This window comes from Pantherophis guttatus, chromosome 14 (genome assembly GCF_059756535.1).
Source record: "Pantherophis guttatus breed Tessera chromosome 14, ASM5975653v1, whole genome shotgun sequence".
Classification (NCBI taxonomy): domain Eukaryota; kingdom Metazoa; phylum Chordata; class Lepidosauria; order Squamata; family Colubridae; genus Pantherophis; species Pantherophis guttatus.
This window is the reverse complement of record NC_142076.1, coordinates 10,060,552-10,078,860: the sequence shown is the minus strand read 5'-3', so window position 1 is coordinate 10,078,860 and position 18,309 is coordinate 10,060,552. Positions and strand designations below refer to the sequence as shown.

The 18,309-nt window shown below is 48.7% G+C and overlaps 1 protein-coding gene across 2 annotated transcripts in view; it reads right to left on the bottom strand.

The window, feature by feature from the left end:
* The window catches only part of RHBDL1 (rhomboid like 1), a 32,263-nt gene extending 16,870 nt beyond the window's left edge, over nucleotides 1-15,393 (bottom strand). The window contains exons 1-2 of one of the 2 annotated variants that reach the window (XM_034420477.3): nucleotides 15,163-15,393; nucleotides 1,769-1,927 (exon numbers count right to left, since the gene is read on the bottom strand). In XM_034420477.3, coding sequence (XP_034276368.1) covers nucleotides 1,769-1,927; nucleotides 15,163-15,201 — 198 coding nt within the window. In that variant the 5' untranslated portion in view covers nucleotides 15,202-15,393. Of the gene's footprint in view, nucleotides 1-1,759; nucleotides 1,928-15,162 lie in introns of both variants that reach the window. The other variant, XM_034420476.3, reaches the window with a different exon arrangement.
* Nucleotides 15,394-18,309: the final 2,916 nt, after the last annotated feature.

Genomic DNA, 18,309 nt, shown 5'->3' with positions numbered 1-18,309 from the left:
CAACTTATTTGTTAGATTTATACGCCACTTTTTCTCACTCATGTTCCTTTCATGGGGGGGTGGGGTGGGGAGGTTGTCTCTTTGACAAATCGCCACCCTGTGATGTGGATGGGTGGTTGACAGAACAACGGGTCAACCTTTGTGAATTTCTATATTTGAGAGGTGAACTAAACCTGACAGATTAACAGAGTTGGAAGGGGTCTTGTAGGTCATCTAGTCCAACCCCCCCACCCAAGCAGGAGACCCTACGCCATTTCTGACAGATGGCAGTCCAGTCTCTTCTTGAAAGCCTCCAGGGATGAAGCTCCCACAACTTCCGAAGGCAACTTCTGTTCCACTGGTTGATTGTTCTCACTGTCAGAAAATTTCTCCTTATTTCCAGGTTGAATCTTTCCTTGATCAGTTTCCATCCATTATTCCTTGTCTGGCCTTCAAGTGCTTTGGAAAAGAGCTTGTCCTCCTCCTCTCTGTGGCAGCCCCTCAAATATTGGAAGGCTGCTATCCTGTCTCCCCTGGTCCTTCTCTTCACTAGACCAGCCATGCCCAGTTCCTGCAACCGTTCATCGTATGTTTTAGCCTCCAGTCCCCTAATCTTCCTGGTTGCTCTTCTCTGCACTCTTTCTAGAGTCTCAATATCTTTTTTTATAGTGTGGTGACCAAAACTGGATGCAGTACTCTAGGTGTGGTCTTACTAAGGCTTTATAGAGTGGTATTAGTACCTCACTTGATCTTGATTGTATCCCTCTGTTAATGCAATTTAGGATTGCATCGGCTTTTTTTGGCTGCCGGTGCACACTGTTGGCTCATATTTAACTGTTTGTCCACTAAGACTCCAAGATCCCTCTCACAGGTAGTTGCTATTAAGCCTGGTATCCGTAGTTTAAATGAATACCTTAACCACTACACAAGCTGCCTCTACAACTGTCCATAAATAAGGTCAATCTTTGTTTTTGTTTTTTTTTAATTTGATTTATATGCCGCCCTTCTCCGGAGACTCAGGGCGGCTTACAATGTGTTAAGCAATAGCCTTCATCCTTTTGTATATTTATACAAAGTCAGCTTATTGCCCCCACAAACTGGGTCCTCAATTTACCTACCTTAGAGAGGATGGAAGGCTGAGTCGACCTTGAGCCTTGGCGAGATTCGAACCTGCAGTAATTGCAGGCAGCTGGTCTTAATAACCAGCTTAATAACAGGGTGCCTTAGACCACTGTACTACCAAGGCTCTTGGTAGTTTGAATGGTCAGGAAGAGAAGAAAGGAAAAGTCTGCTTCTTCAGATGTCAACCTGTCCCAGTTTTCTTTCTAGCTGACCTGTTTTCTAGAGTGGAGCATATGAACCAATCTCATGGCTTGTGGGAGCTCTCCCAGGTCCTGAAACACCTGTTCTTGGCCAATTGTGGATACGACTTCTCCAGAATTGCCTCCACAAGTAGCAGCTCCTATCCAATCTTGATTGATATCTCAGACATTTCCTGACCAAACTAGGCAACATCATCAGCGCTAGAAAAGAGGTTTTGCAGTGTTCTGGCACCGATGATCTATAGTCAGGTAATGACATGTCCGCAAGCAAGCAAACCCCCTAAAACAGCATTTCTCAACCTTAGCAGCTTTAAGATCAGTGGGCAACTCTGAGAATTGAAGCCCACACATCGTACAGCTGCTGAGGTTGAGAAATGTCGGTCTACAGAAGTGGAAAACGTAGGCCATCCATGCTCAAGAGACTCTGATCCAGCCACCGTACAGCTGCTGGTACTCACGCCACTGACCAGATCTACCAGCTCCTGATAGCAGATCTGACCCTCATCGTTGCTTTGTGCCAAGGCCACCAACATCTCCAGTTTTGCAGGATCCAGAGGGAGTTCATGGCTGTGGACCAGGCTGGCAAAGGTCTCCACCCCAACGAAACCGGTGTTTTTGGGATCAAGCTGTCAAAGGAGAGGGCGAAAAAAAAATCAGCAACGGAGCCACCAGGCCGTTTGCCGCCAAAAATTCATTCGAATCATGAGTTATGATCCATCTCGGAAGCGTTTTCTTCTGCACCAATGCGATGTTTGGGACCGAACAGAAAAGTCAGCATCTCAAGCAAAGTTGAGGACAGATCAGGGTTTTTATAAATCGGGGTAGGATACATTTTCAACCACAGGTAGTCCTCGATTTACAATCATTCATTTAGGGACCATTTGAAGTTACAACAGCAAAAGAGAAAAGGGGGGGGGGACTTACAACCAATCCTCGCACTTATGACCATCCAAGCATTTCCGTGATCATGTGATGAAAATTTGGATGACTTGCAACTGGCACATCTTTAGGATGGTTGCAGCATCCCGGGGTCACGTGATCCCTGTTTCTGACATTCCCAGCTGGCTTCTGACAACCACAGGATTTGCTTAACAACCTGCAGCAATTTGCTTAACAACTGTAACCAAAAAAATGTTGTAAAATTGGATGCAGTTCATGTAATCAATTAAACCTTGCTTAGCAATGGAAGTTCTGGCCCCCAGTTGTGTTTACAAATTGAAGACTACCTGTAAGGGAGCCGCATGGATGAGTTCATGAAGTTATTATGAATTGAGTATAATTAGATAATTAGAAGATTTTATTTTTTATTTTTATTTATTTTTTATTTATTTTATTTTATTCACATTTCTATGCCGCCCACTCTCCGAGGACTTTGGGCGGCTTACACTAAATAGCATATTGCCCCCAACAATCTGGGTCCTCATTTTACCCACCTCAGAAGGATGGAAGGCTGAGTCAACCTTGAGCCGGTGAGATTTGATCCGCTGATCTGCTGAACTAGCAGTCAGCTGAAGTAGCTGCAGTACTGCACTCTAACCACTGCGCCACCTCGCAGAGAAGAGAAGAGAAGATAAGATAGAAGAGAAGAGAAGAGAATATAGAAGAGAAGAGGAGAGAATATAGAAGAGAAGAGAAGAGAGAAGAGAACATAGAAGAGAATATAGAAGAGAACAGAAGAGAACATAGAAGAGAAGATAGAAAAGAGAAGATAGAAGAAAAGAGAAGAGAATATAGAAGAGAAGAGAATATAGAAGAGAAGAGAACATAGAAGAGAATATAGAAGAGAAGAGAAGAGAACATAGAAGATAGAATAGAATAGAATAGAATAGAATCACAGGGCTGGAAGGGACCTTGGAGGTCTTCTAGTCCAACCCCCTGCCCAAGCCAGAAGACCTTATATTATATTTGTTCCCAATCATGCTTCCTTTTTCCTCTGTAGGAACCCAAAACAGATGTTTTCCTTAACCTCTTACAGGAACCTCCGTTTTTGCTGAACAGTCTCAGCCCTTTGAGTTTCCCCACATCTATGGGGCACACAGTAGCCCTCCCCCCCTCAAATCTCTCTCCGCTAAACAGAGATAAGCAAGCCATGCTGAAGGTTGAGGACATCAGTTTTTATTTTTATTTTTTCACACTCTTCTTGGTAAGACAGAGAGCAGCTGGGCCACGCAGAGGCTGTGAAATAGGAAGCGAGGGGCTTTGATGAATGTTTGATGAAGACCAGCACTTTTGCCTTAATAAACATGCAGCCTCTGTCTGTGTGTGTTGCCAAGGCTGCAATGCCCTAAAAGGAATGCCAACACCTAACTGATGGCACCCGATAACCAACGATTTCTACCGTGTTTTCCCAAAAATAAGCCCTTCCCGGATAATAAGCCCTCCCCGAAAATATTTAACCATATGTGCAGCTGGTCCCCGCCATTTCCTCTGGTTAGGGTTAGGGAGACAGAGCTGGAAATCAGGTAAGACGGCAAGAGGAGCCCCATCTTGCTCCACGCGCCCCAAAATAATAAGACCTCCCCGAAAATAAGGCCAAGCGCTTATTTCGGGGTTCAAAAAATATAAGACAGGGTCTTATTTTCGGGGAAATACAGTAGATGCGGCAGAACTAGTACATACACACACATACTTATTATCTCCACGGAAGAAAACATCATCCTGTTTAGAACAGGGAGGGCCAAAGGAGGCTTCAGAAGGCTGCTGAGAAAAAGAACCACGCACCACGAAAGTCATCTCCAGCTGCAGGCAACTTATCACTTCGTCTCACCCACCAGCTCCTCCTGAGCAAATCTTGACGCACAGATAGTGGTTAAGGGGCGTTGGAAGAGTTCAGCGATGGGCCTGCACGGCCACAACCATCCATTCATGCAGAGGATAATATTTCTTTTTTCTAGGTGTTTGAATCTGCAGATCGGAGGGGCTGGGGGATGCTGAAATCTTTCTGCATGCTTTCTGCAAGTTGGAAACCTTGGGGAGATGTCCAGCTTTGGGTGGGGCCCCGTAGAGTGGCCCAAGTTACACCAAGCTGCACTGGCTGTTGGTTTTATGTTGAATTTATATTTACTGACAAAAAAATAAAGGAAGACTTAGTTATAGATCTATTTCAAGCTATTTAGCTCTCGTCAGCTAGCCATACTCTTCTGGGATTCGAACCCGGGCTGCTTGCATATTAGGGTAGATGTATTAACCTCTAAGCCACGGGCTTTCCTCGCTTTGTTGGCTATACCAGGGGAGAGATTAAGTGTTTTTTTTTTCCATCAGGGCAACCTGGTCTACCCAAGTATGGGACGGAGCATACTACCCTGTTTCCCCGAAAATAAGACATCCCCTGATAATAAGCCCAATCGAGCTTTTGAGCCCATGCACTAAAATAAGCCTCCCCCCTAAAATAAGCCCTCCCCGAAAATATTTAAATGCAGAGCTGGAAATCAGGTAAGACAGCAAGAGGAGCCCCATCTTGCTCCACGCGCCCCAAAATAATAAGACCTCCCCGAAAATAAGGCCAAGCGTTTATTTCGGGGTTCAAAAAAATATAAGACAGGGTCTTATTTTCAGGGAAACACAGTACATCCGCTTTCGCCTTTCAGCCCCAATCCAGGAGCCTTCGCAGGCAGGCACTTTTGCGACAAACTAATTGTTACGTTGAATTTATATGTACTGACAAAGAAATAAAGGGAGACTAAAGGTAAAGGTTCCTCTGGCATATGTGTGCTAGTCGTTCCTGATTCTAGGGGTTGGTGCTCATCTCCGTTTCAAAGCCGAAGAGCCAGCGCAGTCCGAAGACGTCTCTGTGGTCATGTGGCCGGCATGACTCAACGCCAAAGATGCATGGAACAGTGTTCCCTTCCCACCAAAGGTGGTCCCTATTTTTCTACTTGCACTTTTGACCTGCTTTCGAACTGCTAGGTTGGCAGAAGCTGGGACAAGTCACGGGAGTACATCCCATTATGCAGTGCTAGGGATTCGAACCGCTGAACTGACAATCTTTCAATCGACAAGCTCAGCGTCTTAGCCACTGAGCCACCGCGTCCCACCAAAAGGGAGACTAGTATAGATCTATTTCAAGCTATTTAGTTCTCATCAGCTAGCGGAAGCAGTATGCTCTGTCCCATATTTAGATAGACCTGGTTGCCCTGATAGAAAACAACCCTTCGGATGCTGCTTTGCTTCTGGGTCCAATTCAAGGTGATGGTTGTCAGCTTTAAAGCCCTGCTTGGCATGGGGCTAGGTTATTATTTGAGGGACCGTCCCACCCCAATGGAATTGGCCCAACTCATCTGTGCCAACAGAAGAGACACATGCTGCAGACCACGTCAGTCAAAGAAATTTGAACTGATGTGGAATCCAGGAGAAGGGCCTTTTCTGCTGTGTCTTTCCCCCTTTTGGAACATTTTACAACCCCACCCCCACAACCAAGGTGAGATTGGCACCTTGGTAGAACAGTGGTCTAAAGCACCCTGTTATTAAGACCAGCTGCCTGCAATTACTGCAGGTTCGAATCTCACCAGGCTCAAGGTTGACTCAGCCTTCCATCCTTTCTAAGGTAGGTAAATTGAGGACCCAGTTTGTGGGAGCAATAAGCTGACTTTGTATAACTATACAAAAGTATGAAGGCTATTGCTTAGCGCATTGTAAGCCGCCCTGAGTCTCCGGAGAAGGGCGGCATATAAATCAAATTTAAAAAAACAAAACAAAACAAAATTTCTGACTTTCCATATAAGGGCCTGAAGATCTGAGTCTGCTACTTGGCCTGGGGTCCCAATCGGGATGAATGAATCACATTGGAGACGCAACAACAAAATCACTGTTCCAGAGTCTTCACTTCATTTTTTTTATGCCGAGCTGACTAAAGGCAGCATTGCAAACCCTCTATTTTTTTTTAATTACAAATAAAAAAAAAACCACCCCCTTCCACATGTGTTCTTATTATCTTATCGGCAGCATTCCTTCTTCAACCGTATTACCCTCGTATTTAAGAACATAAGAGCTGGACCGAGGGAACAGCTCATCTTGGGCTAGCATTAATCCTCCAACTGCAACAAGGACAAAATTCCAGGCCTGTGTCAAAGATCTTGCTGGTTTTGTTCTGGATCAATGCAATAAAAGCAAATATTGCAATAAAGTGAGGCAGACAAATGTTTTGATTTCGAAGTGCATATAAAAATGATGGGTATGCTATACTGTCGTCTATTAAAGCGTGCAATAGCATTGTGCTTTTTTTTTAAAAAAAAAAAACCCAGACCTGTCTTAAGTAAAAAATACTTTATTGCTAAAAAGTGTTACGCCTCACTGGAGCCTTCAACGAGTCGTAATCGTTTTGCTGGTGGAGGGTCTTGTAAAAATAACTAAACATAATGAAGAGAAAGGCAATAAAACAAGGTATTGGCTGGAACAAAATGCATGTTTTCCAGCTTGTTTCTCAACCCAAGCCACGTTACGGTGTCTAGATTTCAACTGCCAGAATTCCCCGGCCACCATAAACTCTGGGAGTTGAAGTCTTAGGTATTTCAAAGTTGCCAAGGTTGAAAGGTTGGTATTAATTTATACATGCAGTTTATCCGTCTCCTCAATCCTTGTGGACTCTGAGTTATAATTATAATAATAACGGTAACAGAGTTGGGAAGGGACCTTGGAGGTCATCTAGTCCACCCCCCTGCTCACGCAGGAGACTAGGGATTCAAACCGCCAAACTGCCGAGCTTTCTCATCGACAAGCTCAGCGTCTTAGCCACTGAGCCACCTAGCCACTGGAAAATTGTGACAGTTGAAGTTCGCCCATCTTCCAGTGGCCAATGTTTGTTCTGTCCCCGTACCACGCACACACCCAACCAGCCAGCTGAGGGTTAAATAAACTCTTCAAATACTCAACGTCAGTGATAAGGAACTTGGCAGCAACTCTGTGGCTGCCTGCCAAGAACTTTTACTCCAATAACACAGATAAAAATACAGACAGTTTGAATAGTCCAGTTTGTAATTAAATCCACAGCAAATAGGCGTTGTGTCCAAAGGTGCAAAGTGACTCTCCAGAGATTAGCTTTGTCCGTCACAGAGTCCGAATGGCCACCACACTCCCTTTTATAGCCTGTGGGGTGTGGTCCAGTGACTCAGCTTAATCTCTGGCACGCCTCCTTTTCTGCTGTGCACGCTTGTCTCTCCGACGCTGGCGTGGGTCCAACCACAATGTTTCTTCGTCACTATCCGACGGCTCGGAAACACCTGGCTCCTGGCCAATCTCTTCTCCTTCGGGAGGCACCTGAGGCATTGCCAGAGAGGAGGGTCCTGGAGAGGGAGGCCTGGCCGTCTCCTCTCCTTCATGTTCGGAGCCTTCTTCCTCCGATAAGATAGGCTCGGAGGACGGAGCCACAACAACGTTGAGGAACACGTTCTTAAGGGGAATAAGTAGGCTAGAGCAGGAGTTGGGAACTATGACAACTTTACGTGCTGGAGACTTCAACTCCCAGAATTCTTGAACCAGCAGAATCCTGGGAATTGAAGTCCACAGGTTGTAAAGTTGCCAGTTGCTCAGCCCTGGGTTGGCAGGAACAGAGGAAATATACAGGTATTCCTTGACTTACAAAACTTCATTTAGTGACCGTTCCAAGTTACAACGTCACTGAAAAAAGTGACTTTTGACCATTTTTCACACTGGCGACCATTGCAGCATCCTCAGAGTCATGCGGTCAAAATTCAGACAGTTGGCAACTGACTCATATTTATGACAGTTGCGACGTCCCGGGGTCCTGCAATTCCCTTTTGCGACCTTCTGACAAAGCAATGGGGAGGCCAGATTCATTTAACAACCAAGCTACTAATTTAACAACCGCATGGGATTCACTGAACAACTGTGGCGAGAAAGAAAGAATGCAAAATGGGGCAAAACTCAATGACTGTCTTGCTTAGCAACTGAGCTTAAATTCTGAGCTCAATTGTGGTCGTACTTTGAGGATTACACCCGTAAGGTAAAGGTAAAGGTTCCCCTCGCACATACGTGCTAGTCGTTCCCGACTCTAGAGAGCGGTGCTCATTTCCGTTTCAAAGCCGAAGAGCCAGCACTGTCCGAAGATGTCTCCGTGGTCATGTGGCCGGCATGACTCAACACCAAAGGCGCACGGAACACTGTTCCCTTCCCACCAAAGGTGGTCCCTATTTTTCTACTTGCATCTTTTACCTGCTTTCGAACTGCTAGGTTGGCAGAAGCTGGGACAAGTCACGGGAGCTCACCCCGTTACGCGGCGCTAGGGACTCGAACCGCTGAACTGCCGACCATTTGATTGACAAGCTCAGCATCTTAGCCACTGAGCCACCGCATCCCACTACACCTATATCACAAGTATAAAACGGGCAACATTTGGGAGCTCCAGACTTCATAGATCCTGATTTAGCAAAGAAGTGAAAACCCCAAAACTTGGATGTTGGCAGACGTGGGTGCATCCCTCCCTTTGTAAATACCAGAAGGATTACAATTAAAGCTTCACTTCTCCGCGCAGCTGCTCTTTATCTCTCCCTTAGCAAGTCGGTGGGAGAGAAGCAAAGCTTTTCCCGTGGATTATGTAGGTCGCACATTTACAGAAGTAGATCCTTTTGTGAGTTCTTGCCCAACACCAGCGCAGCCTCAAATGTGCGTCAAGGACCAGGCAGGGGAACGATAGGAAAAGGCAACCAAATTTACCAGCACAGTTGCTCGGCACATGACACAGGAAATAACGACAGAGAATTGGGTTTCCTACCTTGGGCTGCATTGCTTGCGAGAGATGCAACCGAGAACTAAGGAGAAATTTCCTGACAGTGAGAAGAATTCATCAGAGGTACGGCTTGGCTTCAGAAGCCTGACTTCTCTTCATCTACTAACACATGTTAATAGAGTTGGAAGGGACCTTGTAGGTCATCTAGTCCAACCCTCTGCCCAAGCAGGAGACCCTACACCATTTCTGACAGATGGCAGTCTAGTCTCTTCTTGAAAGCCTCCAGTGATGAAGCTCCCACGACTTCCGAAGGCAACTTCTGTTCCATGGGTTGATTGTTCTCACTTGTCAGGAAATTTCTCCTTATTTCTAGGTTGAATCTCTCCTTGTTCAGTTTCCATCTATTAGTTTCCTTGTCTGGCCTTCGGGGGCTTTGGAGAATAGCTTGGCCCCCTCCTCTCTGTGGCAGCCCCTCAAATATTGGAAGGCTGCTATCCTGTCTCCCCTGGTCCTTCTCTTCACTAGACTAGCCCTGCCCAGTTCCTGCAACTGTTCTTCATGTTTTAGTCTCCACTTCCCTAATCATCCTGGTTGCTCTTCTCTGCGCTCTTTCTAGAGTCTCAATATCTTTTTTATAGTGTGGTGACCAAAACTGGATGCAGGACTCTAGGTGTGGCCTTATTAAGGCATTATAGAGTGGTATTAGTACCTCACTTGATCCTGATTGTATCCAGGGGTGTGCTGCTGGGGGTTCGCAGGGGTTCGGGAGAACCTCTAGCTAAGATTCTGTGCAGTTCGGGGAACCCCAAATCCCACTCCTGGCTGGCCCCGCCCAATCTGGCCCACCCCTCCCAGGAGTCCCCACACAGCCCGTTTCGGATGCAGGTAAGTGCAGGGCACGTGTGGAGGCTCGGGGAGTGCGAAAAACAGCCTACCGAAAGTTCGAGAAGGCCGGAAACAGGCCAGTTTCCGGCCTCCAGAGGGCCTCTGAAGCCTGGGGAGGCCATTTTCACCCTCCTGGAAGCTTGAGGAAAGCCTCCAGAGCCCGGGGAGGACAAAAACACCCCCCCGCCCACCGTGCTGCAGGAGGCAGACCAGGCGATGCCCACCATGGCCATGCCCACCAAACAACCAGGCAGAGAACCCCTTGCTAAAGTTTTTGAAGCCCACCCCTGATTGTATCCCTCTGTTAATGCATTTTAGGATTGCATTGGCTTTTTTGGCTGCCACCGCACACTGCTGGCTCATATTTAGCTGGTGGTCCATTAAGGTTTGCGCTCCAGAGTTTAAATGTGAGGCTGTTTCATTCTACAACTCAGTGCCAACAGATCCTTGGCTATTTTTGCGGAGAGCGCAGCATCTACGCTGTCAGGTCTTCCTCGCCAGGGAACCACCAACTCCTCCTTGCCAACTCCTTTCTTACGTTTACGTCTACACATAAGCATAGGAAAATATAGTATCTGTTGCTGCCCTAGCAACAACACGAAGCAGGCATTTGTTGAACGCCCTACTCTCTACATGTGCAAAAACCTGATGCAGTGTACACACTTCTGTTCTGATACGTGCAATAAAACGGCCAAGATAGCATTGCGTTATTTTAAGGAGAAGAATGCCCATGCTGTTTTTTTTCCCCTTCAGTTGAAATCAAAGTCTCTCGTCACAAAAGTAGCATGCAGGAGGCGACACCAAAGAATCCCATTCATCACTGGCGTCTCTAGCAAGAGAGCCAAGCTGCATTATGGGCTCACCAGGTACATTATGGTTCTAATTTGTTGTTGCTGTTAGTTGCGAAGTTGTGTCCGACCCATCGTGACCCCACGGACTACGTTCCTCCAGGCCTTCCTGTCCTCTACCATCCTCTGGAGTCCATTTAAGCTCACGCCGACTGCTTCAGTGACTCCATCCAGCCACCTCGTTCTCTGCCATCCCCTTCTTCTTTTGCCCTCCATCGTTCCCAGCATTAGGCTCTTCTCCAGGGAGTCCTTCCTTCTCATTAGGTGGCCAAAGTATTTGAGTTGCCTCTTCAGGATCTGGCCTTCTAAAGAGCAGTCAGGGTTGATCTCCTCTAGGACCGACCGGTTGGATCGCCTTGCAGTCCAAGGGACTCACAAGAGTCTTCTCCAGCCTCCATTCTTTGGCACTCAGCCTTCCTTATGGTCCAACTTTCACAGCCATACATTGCAACTGGGAAAACCACAGCCTTGACTATACGCACTTTTGTTGGCAGGTTGATGTCTCTGCTTTTGAGAATGCTGTCTAGATTTGCCATAGCTTTCCTCCCCAGGAGCAAGCGTCTTTTAATTTCTTGGCTGTAGTCCCCATGTGCGGTGATCTTGATGAACGTATCTTTTCTTTTATGTACACTGAGAGCGTATGCACCAAGACAAATTTCTTGTGTGTCCAATCACATTTGGCCAATAAAGAATTCTATTCTATTCTATTCTATTCTATTCTATTCTATTCTATTCTATTCTATTCTATTCTATTCTATTCTATTCTATTCTATTCCATTCCATTCTTGGAGCCCAGGAAAATAAAATCTGTCACTTCCTCCATTTCTTCCCCATTTATTTGCCAGCAATTGAGAGGGTTCTGATTAGCTGAGCTAACTAACAGGCAAATGTGTATTTCCAGAGGCAGGCTGAATTTTGAACTCAACGAGGCTGTCTGGACTCAAGAAAATGTTACTCCTCTACCCATTTCACAGAAGGGAATGTAAAGACTGACCTCCTATGGACTTCCTAAAAAGCTACATGTCCAGTCTGTGAAGTTGAGTTATGCTTACAAGAAAGTAAACTCAACTAAATCTGGAGGGATTAATTTCTGAGCAAAGGCAAACAGATTCACTCTCTTTATTAAACTATCCAGTGGAGACGTTCGCAGCTGAGTAAATATAAACAGGATTGCAGCAAAAACCCAACGAAGAATTGCGATTTCTCTCCATTCAAACTTCTTCCAAGTTTTGGACCTATGCCTGTTGCACTTGTCTACTTTTCACAGATCCCATGCTCTGAAGCCATCAAGAGTGCTCTCTGGCTATCAGCACCTCATGGCTGGGTTCACACAACCTCTAAACCCCGATAAACAGAATAAACAAGTGCTAAATTCACACAGTTCAAAGTTAGAAATTATCCGAGACATCCCGATTCATACAATATACCACGATAAAGGAACAGGCTGAGCTACCACCCATTCCTCTCCAATGTTGGTTAGATTAATGCGGTGTTTCTTAACCATGGCAAGTTTTAAAATGTGTGTTTATGGCAGGGATGTCAAACTGGATTTCTTCGAGGGCCGGATCAGCATTGTAGTTCTCCGCCACAGGGCAGGGGGGGTGGAGACGGGATGGCGCCTCCTGCAGCACGGAGCACGAGGAGCCACACGCGGCCCCCTCTGCCCCATTTTTGGCCTTTCTGGCACTCTGCCGGCCGAAAACAGGCTGTGCAGAGGCCTCCCAAGAACCTCATATGGCCCGTTTTTGGCGTCCCCGGCCTCCAGCAGCACTCTGCCAGCCAAAAACAGGCCGCGGAGGGCCCACCTGTGGCCTGTTTTGGCCAGCAGAGGCACCACACGCCAGTCCTTTGATATTTCCAGGCCAGCCCCACGGGCTAGATTTAAGCACCCTAAGGGGCCAGATCCTAGCCCGCAGGCCTTGAGTTTGACACTTCTGCTCTATTGAGATTCTCAAGTCAGAACAGGGTTGTCTCCAAGGTGCTTCTGAAGAAGATCTGAAGAAGCTTCTTGGATGAAAAGCGAGACGTCTTTAAGGGAAAATAAAAAGTCCAGTTGCCTTGCGAAAAAGCACCTTTGGGTTTTTTTAAGATGAGTGGACCAGCTCCCAGGCACATTTTAAAAGTTCCCATGGTTGAGAAACATTGGATTAATTTTGTGTTGTGTGGATTCAGCCCAGTGGTGAAATCCAATTTTTTTTACTACCGGTTCTGTGGGCGTGGCTTGGTGGGCATGGTGTGGCTTGGTGGGTATGGCAGGGGAAGGATACTGCAAAATCTCCATTCCCACTCCACTCCAGGGGAAGGATACTGCAAAATCCCCATTCCCTCCCCACTCCTGGGGAAAGGATATTGCAAACTCTCCATTCCCACCTCACTCTGGGGCCAGCCAGAGGTGGTATTTTCCAGTTCTCTGAACTACTCAAATTTCCGTTGCTGGTTCTCCAAACTGCTCAAAATTTCCACTACTGGTTCTCCAGAACCTGTCAGAACCTGCTGGATTTCACCCCTGATTCAACCACCTCACTCAAAGCTGCCCCTTCACCTGAGCTTCGGTCCAAGAATTCGGTTGCTAACTAAGTAAGAGCTTCAAGGATTCCTTATAGCTCGGCAGGAATCCTACTGACCTTTTGGAAATCTCTCAAAATCTGTTTTTTTCCAGCAGCCCTCAAAAAAGGGGAGCCCACAAGATGGTTTCACAATGGGTGAGCCCTTCAAAACCCTTTCTCGTGATTTTGTTCAGAATTTCATTGTTTCTAACGGCTGTTTAAGACGTGTTTTTGCTCGTTTTGTGTTACAGGTAATCCTCGAGTTATGACCGCAACCGAGCCCAAAATTTATGTTGGTAAGCAGAACATTTGTTCAGCGAGTTTTTGCCCCCTTTTACGACCTTTCTTGCCACACAGTTGTTGTTAAGTGAATCACTGCAACGGTTAAGTCAGTAACACGGTGGTTAAATGAATTTGGTTTCCCCCCATCGACTTGGCTGATCAGAAGGTCGCAAAAGGGGATGACACGACCACTGCAATCGTCATAAATATGAGTCGGTTGCCAAGCGTCTGAATTTTGATCACGGGTCATAAGTGTGAAAAAACGGTCATTAAGTCACTTGTTTCCATGCCGTCGTAACTTTGAACCATCACTAAATGAATCTTTGTCAATCGAGGACTTACCCTGTATTGTATGCCGCCCAGAGTCACATTCGTGAGACGGGAGGCTAAATCAATTTAAAAATAGATGATAAATAGATAAATAACTGAAATCTGTGCCACAGCCCTGCAGAGCAGGCTGGCATTATTATTCCCGGTTAAGAACAGGTTGGTCCAAGATTGCCTCAAAGGAGCCCAGAGGGCAATACAATTGGACCACGGAGCATGGCATTCTCCGAAATTCTGAAAAAAGCAACTTGTGCCCAGGTTTCTTCCATCAGATGCCAGTTTCAAGGGGGAAAGGGTGCCAAGGTTCACCAGAACCTTCTCTCCCCCGGCTGGCAATCCGAGGATGGGGCAAATCCTCCCTCTCGGTCGGGGCCAAATCCAGAGGAAACGGCTTCTCAACCGGCAGAGAGATACTCCGAGCGTGATGGTGAAGGCAGCCCAACTGGCAGTCTAGATTCTGCCAGGGATTGGGGGGGGCACTTGGTTAATGCATGACTGGGGACTCCCCAAGCTCATTCTTGGAAGCCTGTGGCATCACCCCCAGCCGGAGCTTTCCCCCAGTCCCTGTCCCCCCACCTCAACCTCCTGCGTCTGTTATTTTGGATCCAGGCCGAGCATGCCAAGGGTGCGGGGTGGATGGGCACGGCGTGGTACTGCCGTGCCGCACGTTGCCGCGCAAGCCCCGATCCTGGAAGGCAGCGAGTTGCAACCCCGCGCTTCTCCCTTTGGCACCCGGCTCCCCAGGCTCCGAGGGCAACCCCTCCCTCAAAATAAAACCCTCCAACCCCACCACTGGGATCAACGATAAGCCTATATGCATGCCCCCCCACCCCACTCTTGATGAACCCCCTGCGCCCGATCCAGCCGCCTCCATCCCTACTCGCGCCCGACTTGCGCGACGCTCCACCCGATGCTTAAAATCCGTGCCGTGGCCAAGCCTCTCACCCGGATTGGGGTGCGTAGTGGTGGTGGTGTTGGGGGGGGGGTTAGTCCGTCTTCCCTGCCCGGCTGCGCGCATCCCTCCTGGATCCGCGCAGCAGGGTAGAGAAGTCGGAGACACCCCCCCCTTACCCCCCACACACACATACATCCCCTCCGGATGAAGGTTGGCACGCATTTTCCCATGGGGTGATGGAGACCCGCAGCTGGCAGCCCCCGTCGGCGGGGTGGGTGGGAGAGTGGGGGGGGGGGTCGCCCCCGACTCAGCCCCATTCAGCCCACCCCGATTGCCACGCAAGCCGGGCCGCCCTCCCTCCTTGCCCCCCGGGTCCCGTCCGCTGCGCGGGGCTCACCTGCTCCTGGATGAGCTGCCGCAGCGAGCTCCTCTCCATATACCCGCGGCTGGCGGCGCTGGCGGCCGAGGAAGAGGAAGAAGAGGAAGGCGCCCGGGCTGGCACCACCGGCGGGGAGCCCAGGAAGCCCCTGCCCCTGCCCCGCCGCCGCCGCTGCCGCCGCCGCCGGGCAGGTGATCCAGAGCCAGAGCTGGCAGCAGCAGCAGCAGCAGCGGCGGCCGGGGCTCCAACGTGAGTGACAGCCGAGCGGGAGGGGAAAGGAGGGAGGGAAAAGGGGAGGGGAGGGGAGGCTACGGCAGCCAGCGGGCGGGGCTGGAGAGGGCGTTGCGCAGGGGTGGGGGGCGGGGGGAAGCCCTTGGCTCCTCCCCCGAGCCGGGCGGGCCGGCAGGGGGGGGGGAGAGGACGGGCCGGGAGTGGGTGGGGGGGAGAAATCTCAAGAGAATAATTAAAATAAACAAAGAGCTGGAAGGGACCTTGGAGATCTTCTAGTCCAACCCGCTGGTCAAGCAGGAGAGCCTACACCATTGCAGACAAATCGCTTGCCCGGTTTCTTTGATCAAGGCTGCGGCTTTGCTGGATCCGCTGGGCCGGGAGGAGGAGGAGGAGAAGATGAGGAGGAGGAGAAGAGGAGGAGGAGAAAGAGAGGAGGAGGGGAAGGAGAGGAGGAGGAGGAGAAGAGGAGGAGGAGGAGAAAGAGAGGAGGAGGAGGAGGAGAGGAGGAGGAGGAGATGAGGAGGAGGAGAAGAAGAGGAGGAGAGGAGGAGGAGAGGAGGAGGAGGAGAGAAGGAGGAGAAGAAGAAGAGGAAGAAGAGGGGGAGGAGGAGAAGATGAGGAGGAGGAGGAGAAGAAGAGGAGGAGGAGGAGAGGAGGAGGAGGAGAAGAGGAGAGGAGGGAGAGGAGGAGAAGAAGAAGAGGAGGAGGGGGAGGAGGAGGAGAAGAGGAGGAGGAGGAGGTGGCTCTGGGATGGAGCAAGATTCCATGCACTATGAGTCCAAAATGACTTGCCAATCCTTGAGGATGTTCAGCTTTCCGGTGTGATGGGATTTCCTCATGGTCTCCCATCCAAGTATAAACCAGGCCCTACCCTGCTTTTCCTGCAAGCCGAGCTGCGGTCAGCCAGATTCTTTACCTGCTATTCCTTAAGCTGGACTTTCTCCCTAGAAGTTCAGGTTGTTCCACCCAGGCTGATCGGAGGAGTGGTCTTCCTCCCTCACCTGAGACCCCTTGCAAGACCCAAAGAGCTTTTCTGCTAAGCTTCCCAGGCAGTAATCTGCCTGGTAGAGCCCAGGATCTCCAGGCATAGCTGGAGAGTACAATGCTTCTGCTCGGGGTATATAAACCCAAGGGGATTATTAGGGCGCTGTAATTCTCGTCTCCATGCAAGAGGCATTTTATTCACTTCCTGGGATAAAGCCTGCTGAGATCCGGAAGGAAGCAAAAAAAATAAGACTCTCTTTTGAATTTGGAAGGGCTTTTCAAGGTTGGAATCCAAATAATTTATCTCTGAAATATCTTCTTCCATTGCCAGTCAGATCTTCCAAAGGAGACCTTTAATGGCCAATCTTCAGCAACATCCCAAACAGAACCTTGGCAGCTTGAAGATGGGTGGACTTCAACTCCCAGAATTCCCCAGCCAGCATGCTCCTGACGGCAGGAGTCAAAGATGAAGGATGGATGCTGGCTGGGGAATTATGGGAGTCGAATATCCATCCTTTTTCAAATTGCCTGTTCTGACCTCGGCTTCCCCAGCAGCACCTGGCTGAGTCCTCGTCCTGATAAACCCCTTTTATTGAATTTACAGTGAATTCCTCTCCCGCAAATTCCTTTCCCACAGTCTTTCAAGATAGTTCACCATTACCGACCTTTATCAGGCTTGGAGAGTGGCCAGGCTGATATCTTTCAGACTCCTGCAATACTTGGCAAGAATGCAGGAATGAAGTAATTGTCTCCTGCAAACTCCCCTCCCCTTTCACTCCTCTTTTATTCCCTCTGGGAGGGGCCATTCATCGTCCACCTGCGGCCTTACTCCCAAGTCGACCCTTGTTCCTTAGCTGTTCCCTTCACCTGGCAACTCTGTGCATGCACATACTGGGAACAGGCTCCAGCTGTTCATCTGCCTCACTGATGTCTGACTCCGAAGGCAGCTGATAACTGTCAGACGGCCCTGGCTCCCTCTCTGCCTCCGACACAGAGCCCTCATCCGAGCCTTCCCCAGACTCCAGGACTGGCCCATGTTCCTCCCCAACCTCCTCACTGTCTGAATCTGCTGCCAGATCCACTGGGCCACAACATTGCCAACTTTGAGAAACACTGCTCCAGAAGCTCAGAAAACTCTTTGGGAGTTGCTAGTCCCTTGGTGCTTCCTCACTTCCCCAGGCTACCTCATATGCTTAATCACAGCTTGCAGTGGATTTAACCAGGGACTGCCAAATAAACCACCATTAAAGAAGTTGACGCCACTCATCCAGCCAGAAACAATGGCTTGCTAAACCACCATGGCTCGCTTGCATTCTTCATTACGCACAATGTGGTGTTGGCTTTTTGAGCGATGACGGTTTTACTGCCGTTGGTTGTCAACCAGTTCTTCACCACGGACCCCCTTTAAATATCTTTTGTGGCTATGGACCATGGCCACGGATTACCAAGACATCACTCAAGATTTAGTGTTCTGACCCAGCCTTAGCAGAAGCAAGAAACAGATTTCTTGTCAACGACAAATCCTTCTTTATTTACTTCTTGTGAATTAATTGCATTCGTGCACCGAAAAGCCCAGGCAATAGTCCTTCAAGGAGTTAACGACAGTACAGACTTTATCAATTAAGTTCTGGCAAGCAGTCTCTGTGGCAAATGAGCAAAATCTTCAGAAATCCGAACAGTTGTCTCCTACAACCACCACTCCCCTTTGCTTCTATTTATTCCCCAGCCGGAGAGGGACCATTCAGCATCCACCTGTGCTTTGCTTCCTGAGTTGACTCCTTGTCCTCCGTTGCTCACCTCTCCTAACTGCTCTGCGCATACATGCATCTGGAACAGGCCCCAGCTGTTCTTCCTCATCACTCATATCAGCCTCCAAAGGCTGCTGCCTCTCTGGTGGCTGGGAAATGTCGGATGGCCCTGGCTCCATCTCTGTGTCTGACGCAGAGCATC